The sequence below is a fragment of the Actinia tenebrosa genome, unplaced genomic scaffold (assembly GCF_029948245.1).
Source record: "Actinia tenebrosa isolate PJP-AT-01 unplaced genomic scaffold, QUT_ActTen_1.0 PGA_scaffold5__44_contigs__length_20552954, whole genome shotgun sequence".
NCBI lineage: Eukaryota > Metazoa > Cnidaria > Anthozoa > Actiniaria > Actiniidae > Actinia > Actinia tenebrosa.
Window position 1 is genome coordinate 7,909,319 of NW_028292582.1, and position 17,074 is coordinate 7,926,392.

At 41.8% G+C, this 17,074-nt stretch overlaps 1 protein-coding gene across 1 annotated transcript in view; it reads left to right on the top strand.

Moving 5' to 3' along the window:
- The window catches only part of LOC116302905 (leucine-rich repeat serine/threonine-protein kinase 1), a 29,692-nt gene that overhangs the window by 9,855 nt on the left and 2,763 nt on the right, over window positions 1–17,074 (top strand). The window contains exons 13-33 of the mRNA XM_031712317.2: window positions 97–260; window positions 821–960; window positions 1,493–1,615; window positions 2,067–2,337; window positions 2,884–3,013; window positions 3,601–3,692; window positions 3,776–3,898; window positions 4,055–4,361; window positions 4,718–4,929; window positions 5,097–5,270; window positions 5,666–6,064; window positions 6,921–7,172; window positions 7,340–7,492; window positions 7,895–8,085; window positions 8,221–8,480; window positions 9,296–9,491; window positions 10,030–10,281; window positions 10,915–11,043; window positions 11,157–11,483; window positions 11,891–12,620; window positions 12,707–12,769. Coding sequence (XP_031568177.2) covers window positions 97–260; window positions 821–960; window positions 1,493–1,615; window positions 2,067–2,337; window positions 2,884–3,013; window positions 3,601–3,692; window positions 3,776–3,898; window positions 4,055–4,361; window positions 4,718–4,929; window positions 5,097–5,270; window positions 5,666–6,064; window positions 6,921–7,172; window positions 7,340–7,492; window positions 7,895–8,085; window positions 8,221–8,480; window positions 9,296–9,491; window positions 10,030–10,281; window positions 10,915–11,043; window positions 11,157–11,483; window positions 11,891–12,620; window positions 12,707–12,769 — 4,688 coding nt within the window. The remainder of the gene's footprint in view (window positions 1–96; window positions 261–820; window positions 961–1,492; window positions 1,616–2,066; window positions 2,338–2,883; window positions 3,014–3,600; window positions 3,693–3,775; window positions 3,899–4,054; window positions 4,362–4,717; window positions 4,930–5,096; window positions 5,271–5,665; window positions 6,065–6,920; window positions 7,173–7,339; window positions 7,493–7,894; window positions 8,086–8,220; window positions 8,481–9,295; window positions 9,492–10,029; window positions 10,282–10,914; window positions 11,044–11,156; window positions 11,484–11,890; window positions 12,621–12,706; window positions 12,770–17,074) is intronic.

Below are 17,074 nucleotides of genomic sequence, written 5' to 3' on the forward strand. Positions count from 1 at the left end.
GAGAATGGGTAATATGTACGACATTGACAAATTGCGCTATGCTGTTGCCTTCATTACCGCACCTATTTTTAACATCATTCTTGTATATTACTCCAGGTCCAGACCGTACCCCTGCATGAAGCTAATGTTCGTAGGAGTATCGAATATTGGCAAGACGACCCTACTGAACCAACTAAGACAGGAAGGAACGGGAAGTTATCAAAGTTCTCCTTCAACGGGATGGACGGAAAGAAAGAAGAGAAAACGAGGCAGCTCGTTGGGTGAGTTTATTCAAAAGGTCTATTTGGATGTAGATGTCCGTATTGAAGAGGTCACCCTATCAAAGAGTGTCCGTATTAGAGAGGTCACCCTATCAAAGAGTGTCCGTATTAGAGAGGTCACCCTATCAAAGAGTGTCCGTGTTAGAGAGGTCACCCTATCAAAAACTGTCCGTGTTAGAGAGGTCACCCTATCAAAGAGTGTCCGTGTTAGAGAGGTCACCCTATCAAAGAGTGTCCGTGTCAGAGAGGTCACCCTATCAAAGAGTGTCCGTATTAGAGAGGTCACACTATCGAAGAGTGTCCGTATTAGAGAGAGTTCACTCTATCAAAGAGTGTCCGTATTAGAGAGGTCACCCTATCAAAGGGTGTCCGTATTAGAGAGGTCACCCTATCAAAGAGTGGTCGTATTAGAGAGGATTTAATATTACTGAAGTGGTCGTATCCAATAGGCGATCCTATTATAGACAAGGTTATGGAGATTATAGCCTTATAAACGAGTTGTCCGTTTTCAAGAGGTCCTTCTTAACTAACTCTTGTCAAATGGACCGGTTGTTCTACAGGTCGTTCCAAGAAACAAGAAAAGAATATTTCCACAGTTGGTGTCGACGTATCAGACTGGACGTATCCTAAAAAGAACGAATTTTTTCGAGGAGATCAACGTCAAAGCATCAAGTTTAGTACCTGGGACTTTGGAGGCCAGGTGGGTAGTGTCTTGGGTTATGGTATCCCTGTGGTGATATTTGTAACCAACCAATCACAGCGCTCCCAGTCACTAGTAAACCAATCAGAATGCGCCGCACGGCACGCGCATACAGTCGCGTAGGTTTATTACCGTCTCTAACAAGGTCGACTCTGGGATAGCAGTTTTAGCTTCACACATGGTTTGATTAGAAATATTCTCTCCATAACATCCAAATCCATGTGTCTTCTCATGTAACGCAACCGTTAAACAAAGAAATGATACTCTAGAGAAATGACACATCTGAAATGAAGAGATAACTAGCTAAAAACTAGTGTGAACTGCGTCGGTATTTCTAATGAAACAGTAAAGATAAAAGGGTATATTCTACGCCGTGAAAAGATGAAAAAACTTACTGACGTTTCGGACGCTTGTACTTCGTCGGAGTAAAAGAGCATTATCTGAAATGGGAAAACAGTGGATTAGGTCTATTAGATGGTGAAGGTATATGTTGATCTATATCATTGACGTTATTCTGTTGTTGTTGTTGTAGCGAGAATACTACGCGACTCATCAGTGCTTCCTCTCTCATCGATCTCTTTATATTGTCATGTGGAAGTTGACTGAGGGAGAAAAAGGTGTGAACGAGATAGAGCCTTGGTTACTGAACATACAGGTAAATTGATCCTACTGTTAGAATATAGCGTATATCTGTTTTGATAAAGAGACAACACGGCACGGTTATGGTAATGCATTGAAAAGATTATTTGAACCAATAACAACGCACGACATCACTTCTTAGCCAATCAGAATGTGCCAACACAGCACGGCCATGGCATGTTCACGGTACGGATTTAACGGTAAATTTTTAACCAATCATTGCGCACGACATCAGTGATCAGCCAATCAGAGTTGCTCCATAATGGACCTTGAGCACTCGGCGTCATGTTTGTTCCCATGAGAATGAATACCTTAGTTTAACCTTTATTTAACTTCATCCTGATCATGAAGCGCTTGAATGCGCTGCCAGTCATCATGTTTGCCGCTTAAAGGTACAACAAACTAGCGAGGATTTAGATTATTTGCCAACATATTCATTTGATATTGTCTAATGCCGTCTAACGCAGGCTAGAGCACCTGATTCTCCTTGTATCATCGTCGGCACCCATCACGACATGCTGACACCAGAAGAAAGACGTTCAAATCTCTTACCAACCTTACAACAGATGATCCGTGATCGTTACATCGCAAGGGAGTTTGGCGGAGGCGTTCAAAACCCCAGGGATCGAGGCCTACCCAAGGTTATGAATACAATAGAAGTGAGCTCAAAAACTGGATACCATGTGAGGGAACTACGGCATATGATCTATAACAAGGCGCTGGAAATCAAAGAGAGAGGTGAGGTCACAAAGGTCTACCTAGGGAGGGAGGACAGGGGATGAAATATAGAAATGGGAAGATTCTACTTAAGGAAAGAGGACAGGGGAAGATGGAAGAGGGTACCATTGTACTTAGGGAGGGAAGACAGGAGGTATAATACAGAATTGGGAAGATTCTACTTAGGGAGAGAGGACAGGGGATAACAATAGAAGTGGAAAGATGTCAAAGTTTTACTTAGGGAAGGAGGACATGAGAGGAGAAAGCGATAAGTATTTTTTTGTTAGGGGATATACCATTTAAACCAATTCATCCGGGAGGACATTCATTTGCTGATGGTAAGAAAAGAGCGGGAAACTGACTTCCGACAGATGGTACACGCGTCTACCGGAAGAACCAAAAAGAGCGGGAAAAGTGGATTACCTCAATCGGAAGACCCAGTTATCTGGAACTTTCCGATCGAAATGATACATACCATTTGTTTTCCAACTGAAATTTGCGGTTTTTCCGGGAAAATTGAAAGCACCCGTCTTTATGCTAACTATGATATAATTTCCCTGTTCGTAGGTAGTCGCACTCCATTACTAGAGACTCCGATACCTGCTAGTTACATATATGTCGAAGAGGTTGTGGGGAAGATAAGAGATTGCTGTTACCAAGACGACCAGACGCCTGTCATGAGATCAGAGAACTTCCGGTAAGATACCTTGTTACAGTGAAACCCCCCTATACCGGACAGTGCTGGGACCGATAAAAATTTCCGGTTTAGCGGGGGTTCCGATATACTGAGGTTTTTACAAATTACTTTTGTTTTCGATTTGAGTAGGTGCGGTATCATACCTATTGAAAATTTGTTTGTGTCTAATCGTTTGGCGTCGGTATAAAAAAAAAAGTAAACAAAATTCAAGTAAAAATATCAACAATAAATTCAAAGACTAAGCAAATTTCTTAACTTTTTTTCAAAAGAACGCCAAGAAGAAACATTCTAAATACGATCTGAACAAAATCCCCGGTAAAATGGACTGTAATAGATCTCTTTAGTTTAGCTTGGGCGTAATGTTCTTTCATTTCAGACCACCTGTCATTCCCTAGAGTATCATTTCTTTGTTTAAAAGGTTTTGCATGAGAAGACACATGAATATGGATACAACTAAAACAAACAATCCTAATCTCAAGAGAATGACACGTGGTCTGAAATGGGAAAACCGATTACGCCCCAAAAAAGTCTATTCTCAAATCGGGATATTTTTTGCGTTGCATAATAACTGTGGTTTGTTGTCATAGTAACGCTGTCCAGAAGGAATTAGGCAAACAAGGCAGACACCTGCGTGACTTAGAAGAACTAGAGCAAGCCACCAAGTTCTTGCATGACAATGGTATGTGTTACACAATATAATATTCTCTAGAGTTATAAAATGTTAAATATTTAATTAGATTTATCTATCCTTCCCTTTGACAGGTGTGCTTTTACATTACGACGATCCATTGTTGCGTGACTTGTACTTCTTGGATCCACAGTGGTTGTGTGACATGTTGGCTCATGTAGTCACGATAAGGGAGGTCAATCCTCATATCAACAATGGTAGGAATGCTGTTAGAAAGCGCAACTTTGTTCTTGTAAAATTTACAGTATCTTTCCCCCGTTTCTTCCTAGGGGGGAGGGGAGGGAGAGGATAGTTAAAGAAATGCACGTAGTCTAATAATCTCTGTTTTTGTTTGTTGTTGTCTTTTTCTGCAGGCGTCATGAAGTTGTCAGATCTTTCTCACATCTTCCGAAGCGAGAACTTCCCCGCCAATTTAATAAAACAGTACATCAATCTCTTGAGCAAATTCGAAGTCGCCCTGCCATGGAGCGCTGAGTACCTTTTAGTCCCATCCCTACTCCCCGACAGGCAGCAAATAAGTAACCAACCAATATCACCCGAGGTTAGCCCGATAGTGTCACGTGCTATGAACATGGCTGCGTACACCAAGACACGTGTATTGAGACGACAGTACGTCATGTCTTATGTTCCTAGTGGATTTTGGCCAAGACTGATTACCAGGTAAACTAGAATGTGATCACTTGACGGACATGGCTTCCTGTTCTTTATTATCATTTTGATTGAGATATATTGTCGTAGCAGGAAGGAAATTTTTATGGTTGGTTTTCGTTTAACTGCTATTTGATCAGGCTTCTTCTTTCCCAGCCCTTTTCATTCGTGTCAACACAGGAAGCCCGCCATGCCAAAAACATTCATGCAAATCACTCTCATGTCATTCCTCCCTCGTTTTTCCCCAAAGGTGTACTAGCATTTTTACCACCACAAGAAAAGCATTTCATATTCAGTTTCCCAGTCCGTTCGCAACTGATATTACACAGAAAACCCACCTCAAACGTTTTTTCATATTCAATATTTAGGATAATAGCTGATGAAGAGGTGCGTGACGTAGTGCGGAGCTGTTGTCAGCTGGTTATGGAAGGAGAAGCAGTCGAAACTGATAAAGAGAAGCTTGCATCGGTGGCCCAGCCAGATTGGTCGTGCTGGAAAACTGGTGTCGAGTTGTCTTGCTTTGGTGTAAAGATGTTGAGGATCTGTGACTTGGAGGGATATCCTTTCTATGGTGCACCAGGTCAGTATTGAACAAGTGCGTTTTGGCGGGAAAGTCCCCACCAAAACCACAGGAAGTTTCTTTTTCAAATAAAGTTCCAAACTTTTCTATTTTTATAGTCATAAATATTACATAGAATTAAAATCTGAATTTTCTACCAACTCACATTTGTCTTTGCCCTTCAACAGAGGGAGCATTTTACCCTCTTCACTACCGTAACGAGCCGCACGACCCAACCTCCTACTCTACCATCGCCATCATTGCTCCTTGTGTCAACATTCTGATGGAGAAATTCGTGCAGAAGAAAAGAATATCCAGAAGAAGAAGTGGCAAGCACCCGATGAACAGACGTGGTGATGATGGTAACGGATTAGGATTATTAACCTATTTGACCAATCACAATCTTGTATTAATTGGCCGATTTTGTCTTGTCTTTTTGTCCGATAATTGTTTTGGCCAATCAAATTGGCTAATCAATCTTTTTACCAATCAGATTCTCTTATCATTGAGCAATTCATATTTTGGCCAATCACAATTTGTCATCCTTTAACCGTTTAAAATTCTCTTAAGTTTTCCACAATCGAGATCTCTTTTGATTTTTAAGCAATCATTATCTCTCATGTTTGTCCAATCATTGTCTCTCATCTTTCGTCCAATCATTTTCACTCATCTTTCTTTCAATAATTGTGTTTCATTTCTGGACCAATCAAATTCCGTCTATCTAATCTAACGTCTATTTTGACCAATCATAATACAGATGACGACAACCCTCCTGAATCTCGCCAAGTGATTGGTTTTCGCGTCAAGTCTGTGACAGACTTCGGTGTTCAGCTCGCTGCTCGTCTTCTCGCCATAGTAGTCGAACACTTCGATACTCTCATAACTGACTGGTTCCCAGGCCTCGATGCTCTAACCGTCCATGGATATCGCCTGGTCTCTAGGATTACACCCTGCCCGAAATGCATTAAAGAGGTATCGGGTGTTGAGGATGATCCGGAGGGTGACTGCCCGGGGGGTGTACCGTATACCCAACAGAATGACAGTGGAGCTCACTTGACTACTGATGGTAGTAGTGCTAGTGCCTCCCCCTGGCCTAGTCCTGTACATGCTGCTATTAAAAGAGATCCTAGGATCGGCGCTACATCACCAGACAAAAGTAAGTATCACACCCATCTAACGTTCAAAGAAAGCCGACTGGTTAATATCGAGGCGGATAATTCACCATTTTCCATATATTGGTTCACTGGTCGAAACACTAGGTACTTTCAAAGGATTATTCAAATTTGAACCTTGCAACCTGGACTGAATGCTTTGTGTTTGACCAGTGAACCAATGTATGGAAATGGTGATTGAAATATTTTCTAACCATCACGCCTTGTAAAGGCCTTTTTCATGAGGTTCCTTCCACACACAGCTACCAATATATTCATTGTTTACGACAGATAACACTCAAGTCGCGTGTTGATTTTTATGGAGGGAGGAAAACAGAGAACCCGAAGAAAAACCTTCGTGTCAAGGGAGAGAACAACAAATCAAACAAAATTAACTCCCATATGTGGTTCAGTCCAGATTCGAACGCGCGACCCCCGGCATGAAGTACACAGCATTGAGTGAAAGTGTCGTAGCATGTAGTGTATGGCTTTCAATTTGCATAATATTGTGAGCAGGATCGTTGCGGATGAGATCAAGAAGTTCCCCATCTTTAGTCATAAATAGATCTCCTCGGCTCTGAAGTAATGTTGTCCCATTTCAGACCACGTGTCATCCCCTTGAGTATCATTTCTTTGTTTAAGGTTTGCGCTCGGTTGCACATGAGAAAACACATGAATATGGATACGACTCAAACAAAGAATGTTATTATCAAGGGAATGATACGTGGTCTGAAATGGGACAACATTACACTCGAGCGCTCCAGAGCCGAGGAGGTCTATTCATTCCCATGGTTGGGAAACAATGCGGCAAAGGCGTAGCTCGACTGTAATATTAATTTATTCATTATTCTCATTATTTAGGATCCAGTCTTCAGAGCCAAGGGAGTACCACCGGGGAATTAACCCCCGACCCATTCGGCGAGACACCCCTTTCCCCGCCCTTCATTCAAGTCCCCGATGGATCACCACCGGACAGATTCACCTTCAAGTCTGTAAGTAGTGGACTGGGCACTAATGACAGTTCGAGCTATTTTGAGGATACCAGTGACCAAACTTCCGGGAGTGCCGATGAACCCGATACTGACTGCAGCGGTGAACCGAATACTCAAAAAGGTAGGGGTTAAAAACAACTTTACCCCCTTGGGGGAGGGGGAACGGCAAATTATTTTGCGCATGCGCAAACATTCTGCGCAAGCGCAGACAGTCGCTTCTGGTATTATTATGTTTATGTAAGCCCTACTAGATAGATCTTATTTGAATGTTACACTGGTTTGGTTCAGGGCGAAAAGGAAAAAACAAGAGACCGATGATCGGCAGTAGCGGTAGTGATAGGTCACGTGGTAGCGAGGAGTTCAACAGTCATGACAGTAAAGCCAGCCACAGCAGCAGTGATCATCAGTTTGGGTCACAGACAGACTCGCAGAGAAGCAGAGGTAGGACATGACGGGACATGATTTGTCGTGTCTTTTTTGTTGAATTACTATCCTGCCATCCCGTCATCCATCCATCCATCCATCCATCCACCCACCCACCCACCCACACACCCACTCACCCACCCATCCATCCCGTCATCCATCCACCCACCCACCCATCCACCCACACATCCACCCACCCACCCATCCATCCAACCATCCATCCATCCATTCATTCATCCACCAACTCATTCATCCATACATCCACCCACCCACGCATCCATCCATCCATCCATCCATCCATCCATCCATCCATCCATCCATCCATCCACCCATCTATCTATAATTTCTTTCAAATGCAAGTTTGCAAGAAGTGGCAGGCAAGGCGACTGTTAATATTTCATATCTTTCTTTTATCTGCAGGTAGTACCGAAAGCACCAGTAGTTTTAACCGTAGTGGTCGATATGGTTCATTCAGGCGACGCCCGACCGAGTCTGACACCGTTATCTATGCCTTCGAGTTCGAGGAGTGTGTCCTGAGTGCGTACAATGCTGAACCTATCAAATGTCCTGACCATGGTTTAATGAATCTACGAGAGATTGCTCCCGACGTGGTGGGTAATAATCTTTAACAGAGCGAATCCAAGCATTTTAAGATTCACGCATGCGCAAACAAATGTTTTTCTTTCTGTGATGCGCATGTGCATCAATACTCTTAGTTTATACCACTTGACGCATTTCCTCAACAGATGTTCGAAGACATCGCCCCAAATCTGGCTATCCATTCTGGTAACCTCACTCGTGGTCGGTTCCTTGGTAAAGGTACATTCGGTTCAGTCTTCCGCGGAGAGCTCAAAGGCGCGGCCGGTGATTCTTTGGCTATTGCCATGAAGATGCCGTTGAACAATGATGTTGGTGAAGACGCCAAACCAGAAGAACGACAGGCAGCTGAAGCAGCGAAAAGAGCGCTAAGGGACAACCCTACCATGGCTCTCAATGACGCTTACAGGTTTGCATGAATATCTTATCGTCTCGTAGTTTGAAGATAACGCATTGCCCCGTAGACAGCCGCCAAAGACCTTTGCTAAGATAGCGAACATGACCTTTAACTGAACTGTGGTCTCGCTACAAACATCTTTTGTTCATCATGCCTTATTCGGTGTTGTTTGTATCCAAGCCAGACCACAAGGCATCATGTCATTTAAAAAGCTGCTTTTTCCTGTCAAAGATACTTCAATATAAATTAATAGTGCTTTGATATTTGCCATATCGTAACTCATTCCTGTCTAACTAGTCTCCGATCGACCGATTAGTACCCATTTTTCCATTCATTTCTGTCGAGAACAATAGTCCCTTCCACAGTTCCCGGCGCCATCTTGAAAGGTAGCTGTGCCTTTGCATCAAAGCGAGACGAACGGTGAGCTTGCAATGATAGAGACCTTTTTTTTACCACCTTGGACAATAAGCCTTTTCATAGTTTAAGAATCGATTCCACTGCGCATGCGATTTTATCCCGAATTTCTCACCTTCTTTTGTTTAATTAAGAACAAAAGAAGGTTTAGACAAAAGAATGTGAGAAATTCGGGATAAAATCGCATGCGCAGTGGAATCGATTCTTAAACTATGAAAAGGCTTATTATTCGCATGTCTCTATAATTGCAAGCTCGATGCAAAGGCACGGCTACCTTTCTGCAAGATTGCGCTGGGAACTGTGAAAAGGACTATTGGCATGCGTTACAATATTAGCAAGTCTGGTGGAAAGAAAACTTTGGATAGTCTAATTATCCTTCTCATCATTTTTTTCCTGTCATTTTTTCCCAACAGGACTGTGCGTCAAGAGATTTCCATCTTGCTTCCACTGCGACACCCGAACATCGTGTCTCTAACTGGTTTTTGCCTCAGCCCCTTGTGCATGGTCATCGAGTTCGCGCCTCTCGGGGCACTGGATCGGGTTTTAGCCAATTACAAAAGAGCAGGCGCTCGACTGAACCCTTACGTCATTCAAAAATGCATCGTTCAGGTAAATTAGTAATTTCTCGGGATACCTGTGGCATCAAGTTTTAAAATGTAAGAGACTAACGTGTGAATCACGTGTGTTGCGACAATGTTAGCCCGAGGGATCGCCAGAGAGCTTTCTAGTTGGCATAAGTTATACTTCAAACCGCTACAGAATTGTAGGAATTTTGAAAGTTATTTATTTAATGGCGGGATAATGCATTTTGCCTCACGAACTGTACTGCTTTTGAAACGATGTCATTTGCTTGGTCTTAGGCCCTGGCTAAACGAGGAAACATGTTTCCAGAAACATGTTTCCCTAAGTGTGTTTCCTAAGATGGCAAAACTGTCAGGAAACATCGGGAAACAATGTTTCCATGCGTCTTGGAAACATGAAATGTTTCTGCCGCACAGCAAAAACATTTTTTGCGTCTTGGAAGCAAAATATGTTGCACGCAGCAATGTTTCGCATGTGGCTAAACTGGGAAACATCGAGGAAACATGTTTCCTCGTTTAGCCAGGCCCTTACAATTTTTAAGGTCTTCAGTTTTTTCTCTTCCCAGTGCTCCTCGGCCTTAAAGTATCTCCACAAGCATCACATCATTTACCGAGATCTCAAGTCAGAGAACATTCTAGTCTGGACTTTCCCCCAGCCCCACGCAGACCAGGGAACGCACGAGGTTTTCATCAAGCTGGCTGACTACGGTATTAGCCGTACAGCGGCTTTAGCTGGAATGAAGGGGCTTGGGGGCACCCCAGGGTTTATGGCCCCGGAAATTGAAAAGTACGTTGGGAAGGAGTGCTATACAGACAAGGTACGTCATATATCTTCATATATGTATCAATACCTCGTAGTATTCAGGAAAATCTTTTTGCACGATTCACGACACGGTCACGGTACAAAACTAGCAACATTCTCTGAACCAATCACAGACACAGAAGTACACTGCTTTTCCAATCAAGTGTTGAGACAAACCATTGCAGCCAATGTTACACGCCCATATCATTAAAAGATAAATGCGCTAACAGATCACGTGGCTATTTTCCCGCCACCAACGCCTTGTTCGCGCTGTTGCAACCCAAACATAAACAGTGCATACACAGGCTTAGTTGTACGTTTCTCATTAGGTATGGAGTGCGAAGGGAGAGGAATGTATTATGGTCCCCTTCACAGTTCCCTGCGCCATCTTGAAAGGTAGCCGTGCCTTTACATCCAAGCGAGACAAACTGTGAGCTTGAAATGATAGAGACTTTTTTAACGCCTTGGACAATTATTCACATCTCTCTAACATTTTAATTTCACTGTTCGTCTTGCTTAGATGCAAAGGCACGGCTACCTTTCAAGATAGCGCAAGGAACTGTGAAGGGGACTATTGCTCCCCTTTTATTACCGGGCAACCGGGCAACCGGGCAATTCACGCTCGTAGTAATTACGATTATTCCTGCAGGTTGATACGTTCTCTTTTGGTATGTACATCTACGAGCTACTTACTCTTCATCAACCCTTCTGTGACTTCAGTCCGGCCCAGGTCAAACAGATGATCGTAGAAGGACAACGACCACCTCTGACACCAAAGGTATGATAGGGATTGAGGGTAGAATTAGGATTGAGTCGTGTAGCTGAGTCTTTCAAGGACCTGCTGGTCCTGGTCCTTACTATAGAACTTATTGAAGTCCCTTTCTCACATAGGACCGCAAGGGACCTGTATTCGCTATGGACCTCATGGCGTGGTGCTGGGAACAAGACTCCGATAAACGCCCCACCTCGGCCCAGGTCTACGCATTTGCTTCTTTACCAGAATTCGCGCGCCTGACAGACGTGCTTACATTCGACAAGCAGCTGAACATCAGCTGTGCTGTCACCGCGGGCTCACGGGTTACATCAGGGTGTGGCGCGGATGGCAGACCAAGTGTTGGCAATGAAGTCTGGCTGTGTAGGAGCGAACTGAATGCTGGGACAGGAACGGGAAAGATTAATGTTGTTAAATACAGTGGTGGACGATTTAGCCATAAAGAGGTAAGGAATTTTTACTGTTTGGTTGCAATCACAAATGCGCACGGTTGAACATGTTATTCTGTCTTGAGAGTAAGATTATTTGTTTGAGTTGTATCCATATTCATGGGTTTTCTCATGTACAACTGTTAAACAGAGAAATGACACCCCAGGGAATGACACATAATGTGTAATATACCCTTGCAGCACGTCAGAATGCAGGTCAATTTGGAGGACAAAACAATAGGTTTCCAATTCTCTTGAGATTGAGATTCTTTTGCTTTTTCCCCTCCAAATTGAGCTGCTTTGACGCCACATGCAAGGGGTCTGTAGGATAACATTGCACCAAGATGAATAAATTCTATAGACCTTTCTATAACAGTGTCCTTATAACTGCAAATTTCATAGAAAGGATATTTTTTCCCCTGAAGGAACTGACAGTTGGTAAGTCATGTATTCGCGTGGCCTGTAGTGTTGGTAGTACAGTATGGCTGGGTACAGAATCGGGAACCCTACACGTGTACTGTGGTATAACATACCGCGAGCTCTGCAAGGGTGTGATCAAACGTGCCAAGTACATCCTAAGCATGGCGCACATTCCTCGCTGCAACTGGGTGTTAGTATCTCTCGCAGATGGTTCAATACTCGCGTACGATGACAACATATGTAATCATTACTACTACGGTGATTCACCATCCCACAGCCCGAAGCAAGAACTATTGCCAAGCCGGGGGTACCCGGGGAATGGAAACCCCATTCATTGTATTGCATCGGTACCGGTTATGTACCCTCGGATAACCGACCCTACGAGTGCGGAGGACACAACTCGTGTAAGTCCTGAGCCGACAGAAGACTATATATGCGAGGTATGGTGCGGGCAGGAGAAAGGGGAGATCACTGTACTCGACGGTGAAGAACTCCAAAAGATCTCTACAATGCCAGCGGAAGATTCAGATTCTGAAGTAACGATACTAAAGGAGCAGAGTGTCTCGCATCTCGTGACGTGTAGAACCTTTAAATCTGCGATAAATAACGACGATCCACTCGCTAAGTCTGTATGGGTTGCGCTCTATCCTGGGACTCGTGTCTTCAGATGGGATGCGCAAGAGAAGAGGACGGTTAGAAGTGTTGACTGCGCGTCATATAAACCTAAATTTGAAGGTAGGAAACTGTATGAAGCTAACCTTGAATTTAACTTATGTTATATATCGTATTTATGATTATTTTTTTTATCTTTCATTTTTTAGTTCCAAAGTCAGGAAAAGGTAGCTTGCAACGAACAGGTTGTATTCGTCAAGGACAGCTCAGCGGTAAGTTCAAACTTTCTACTGTTCAACATCTACCAGTGTGTCTGCATGGCTTGAGCTGATAAACCTAACACAAAGGTTGACCCCTACCCTCACTTTATTTTCCCGCCATTTTCTCTGCCCAGTTTCCCCTCGGTATACGAGGCACATGGATTCCTGCATGGGGAATGCTAGAGTATGAAGAAACATGTTTTTCTTTTAGCCGTCGCAAATCGCCAATTAGTGCTAGGGCCGCGGAGTTTTGTCACGGAGTTCATCATAGCGAAGGCTCGCAGCACATGCCAAAGCAAACCTAGCAACAAGCCATTTAGAAGCCCGAATGCACTCTTTAAGAGCATCAAGTCTTATATAGTTTTTTTTTTTTTTTTTCACTTGACTCTGCATGTACGTGAGATAAACCGATATTGATGAAGGTGTTTGATTGGCTAATCATAGTAGACCAGGAGACAAAGGCCGACCAATGAAAATAAAGAAAATCAATTACTGAGTAGCAAAGACGATGAAACGTGCGCCTTTCATGTAGCTAATATTTTTAAAAACATAGAATTTTTTTTACACACAATAAAAAAGTCTATGGAATAACCGACAGAGTTAAAAATTCATTTATTCAAAACTCGCACCGATGTGAGGCTTAAGTTGTGAACAAAGGAATCTGGCGTGATTCGTGACTTTTGAATCACGCCAGATTACTTTGAGTCACGCCAGATCCCTTTGTTCACAACTTAAGCCTCACATCGGTGCGAGTTTTGAATTTGGTCTATATGGAGGTTTAATAAAGCTACGCATTTCTAACCTTATTCAAGGTGTTCAATTTCCAAATCTCGTTGAAAAAAAAAAAACCTTTGGCCGAATCTCATGGTAATTTTTAATTTTTTGGAAACATAGGTCTCTTTGTGCCGCGCTTATTAGGGCCGATATATTTATTATAATTAATCAAAATTTGTGGGTTGTGTAAAAATACCTGCACTTAAATGTTTTATCTGCGCACTTATCACCACCCCTAAACTGTGAATTATTTATTTGAGTGAGAAACTTGATTACTGTCAAGAACCTTAGCGCAAGACCTTGCAATGAGATGCGTGGTCAAATTTGTGGGACGTGTAAAAATACCTGCACGTAAATGTTTTATCTGCGCACCTATCACCACCTCTAAGTTGTGAATTATTTATTTGGGTGAGAAACTTGATTACTGTGAAGAACCTTAGCGCAAGACCTTGCAATGAGATGCGTAGTCAAATTTGTGGGACGTGAAAAAAATACCTGCACGTAAATGTTTTATCTGCGCACTTATCACCACCTCTAAACTGTGAATTATTTATTTGAGTGAAAAACTTGATTACTGTGAAGAACCTTAGCGCAAGACCTTGCAATGAGATGCGTAGTCACAGACAAGAAATATTCAACCAATACGTCTCTGTGTTTCACCGGATTTCTTCCCTTCGCAAAACTAGACACTTTCTGTGTTTTCGTTGTGTTTTCATTTCTGCGCACTGTCTAAATTTCCATGTACTACAGGATTATATAACTTTGATCTCGTTTGATGTTTTAATTTATGATTTAGGCTTCAGTATTGGTAAACCTATATTCGATATTGGCCCTATCTAGTAACCTAGTAGAATTTTTTTTCGATTTCCTTAGCTTTAATTTGTTACTTAGTTCCAGAAATTCTTTATATGAATTAACATTAACAAGTTTTCTATACCCTTATTTCAATGGACGTGTCATCGTTAAAGATGATAGGCGATAGGTCATTCCGAGTCCGTAATGGTTTTGTTGAATACAAAGAACATTGAATCAGTCTCAACACTAAGGTCCATGTTCTGGACGAGAATAAGAAGAAGCAGAAACACAAGTCAGTTCCAGCTATTCTTGGATCTTGGAATGACTTAACTTCTATATCGCTTCTCGCCTAATGCCTATCGCCTTTGGCGATGACAACCTTTAGGTGTATAGGATATTAGCATGCAGCAGACGCGCAGATGTAAACTTACTAAATTTTCCCACGTCTATTTACTTTTTTTTCGCCATAAGGAGGTGAAATTAACGGAAATTAGGCCCGTTTGGTGGTTAATCAACGTCCAATCCTTTGTTTTCAAAAATAACCTGTGGTTGATAATTATTTTCCGGCTCGATAAAAGTGTGATCCATGGCGGCCATGTTGGTTCGTTACGAAACAAAGCATCTTTTATCATTGTTGCTATGGGTTTTCCGCTCAATAATAATATGTAGAACTTCAGATATTTTGTTTTCCTTTGCCAAACACTCAGTTACAAATATTCTAGTCTAGGTTTGGAATCTTTTTATATAGTATTTTGGCTGTCTTGATACCACAAAATCACTAAACCACTATTGAAATATCTATTTCAATTTTCTTTTTTTGGATATTACAATTTATACTTTAATACTAAACTGGTAAAATCTCGAGAACATGTCTGGTTTCCATAGAGTTTTTTTTCCTGTTTTTATCGTGTTGTGTAACCTGTCTTTCCTGTTGCGTCATTTTTTTACTTGTTTCCAACATGATTTGTTTGTCCTTGTTGTTTCTACCTTTTTCGCTTCAAACCGGTTTTTACCGCGATATCTTCGGGATTTTTTTTTAAGCAAGAAAACTGAATAGGCGTTAGAACAAAGAAGTTTATATAGAAACCGTGGTAAATGTGTTTGACGTCCAGCAAAAATAAATAAAATCGAAGGCTTCCTGCAAAACAGGGCGCAATATCCCCTACTTGTCAAAGATGTTTAATGAAGGCTTCAACCAAGATATTTTCACAAAGAATCCTTTATTTAATTAAAGTTTTTCTTCATTTGAAAACCTGACAATGTTCAAAGAATTCCTGACGTGGTTCCTGTTGCTCTGTTTATTTGGATATTTTTGAGCTTCTATTTTGATTCTTTCTGCTGTTGATGATTGTTTTGGCTGTTGCGAGGTGAGCGTCAAATGATCCCCGTGGGGGTTAGGGTTATTTACTTTTCTTCGTGTGTGACACGGATTTTAGCCTGCAAAACCCTCGCCCTCTCTTCAAAAGAAAAAAGAAAAAAATCTATAGAAATAGTAAGGCACCTGAGAAATGAAAATTAATCCAATTTTGAATACAGTACATTAATTTGGCATCTTCGTAAATCCGGTCCACTTGTTTGACTCAAAAGAAAAGTGACAGTAATTATGAACTTTATTTTGACGTTTCCATAGCAATTTGCAATCTTCAACAGTTTTTCCAAGTACTTACCCTCGACATGTCATCAATATATGTCATTATAGTGGATTCAATATTGTGTAGACCTAGAGTGCAATAAGAATGAAATGCAACAACGAATGGCAGTAGGTTAATATGTCGTCAAAATTGTTGACATTGGTTATTAATTGCCAAACAAACTAACACGAAAGGCGCTCTAGAAAACCTTTTCGATGCGTTTTGGCCTTGCGTCCAGACTAAAACATTAGAGAGGTTAAGCTTCTCGTTTACGGCAAACGTGAAACGTCAGTTGACCATTAAAAAATTCTTTAAAATTAGTGAAAAGGAATCGCAGTGATCTACAAGTAGTAGATAAAAATAAGAATATGTGTCCTTTGTCGCAAAGGTTTGTAAAAGGTAAAATGAAATGTAGGGAAACGATGAAAACGTGGTCACGTTTGCTGTTTGCGGGAAGGAAAAACGGGAATCTTAATCTGCCTATTAAAGCATTTTCACCGAAAACGCATACTTAAAAACGCTTTCCAGAGTGGTGACATCTAAAAACCGAGGTCTATCGTGTGTGGACGCGATGACACGATGGGTCTGCCTTTAATCTTCCCCTAAGGGAAACTCTGCCGGCAGAGTATCGCGCGATGACATTTCGATAAGACGAAAACGGAGCGTTTCGAAAACGAATCAGTATGGAAGTAGTCTTATTTATTTCATTCTCAACAATCTGAAATCGTTTACAGACGTTAACAATAATTCGTTGCTCGCTTTTGTTTTGGTCAGCAATAATAAACACAACTATAACAATACTCTCAAACCCTAACTAATTTAAACTGCTTAGCTTCGGGATCATTCATGGACTCAGTGCCAGAGGCGCCTTCACATTACTTCCAGTTTGACTCCGTTGAGCTGCTAATGCTGTAGTTCGCGGTGTTGATTAGCGATGACAAGTTATCTTTTTTAGTATATTACTAATGATGTGTAAATACAAATGGCTATTCATTAACTCATCACAAGAAAGTTCATCACATCAGGAAATCCTTTGGCATCGTTTCTTTAGACATAGAGACAATAGCTGGCTTAATGTTGATTATCTACCCGCTGTTGTTGTGTTTGTAATTAGTAA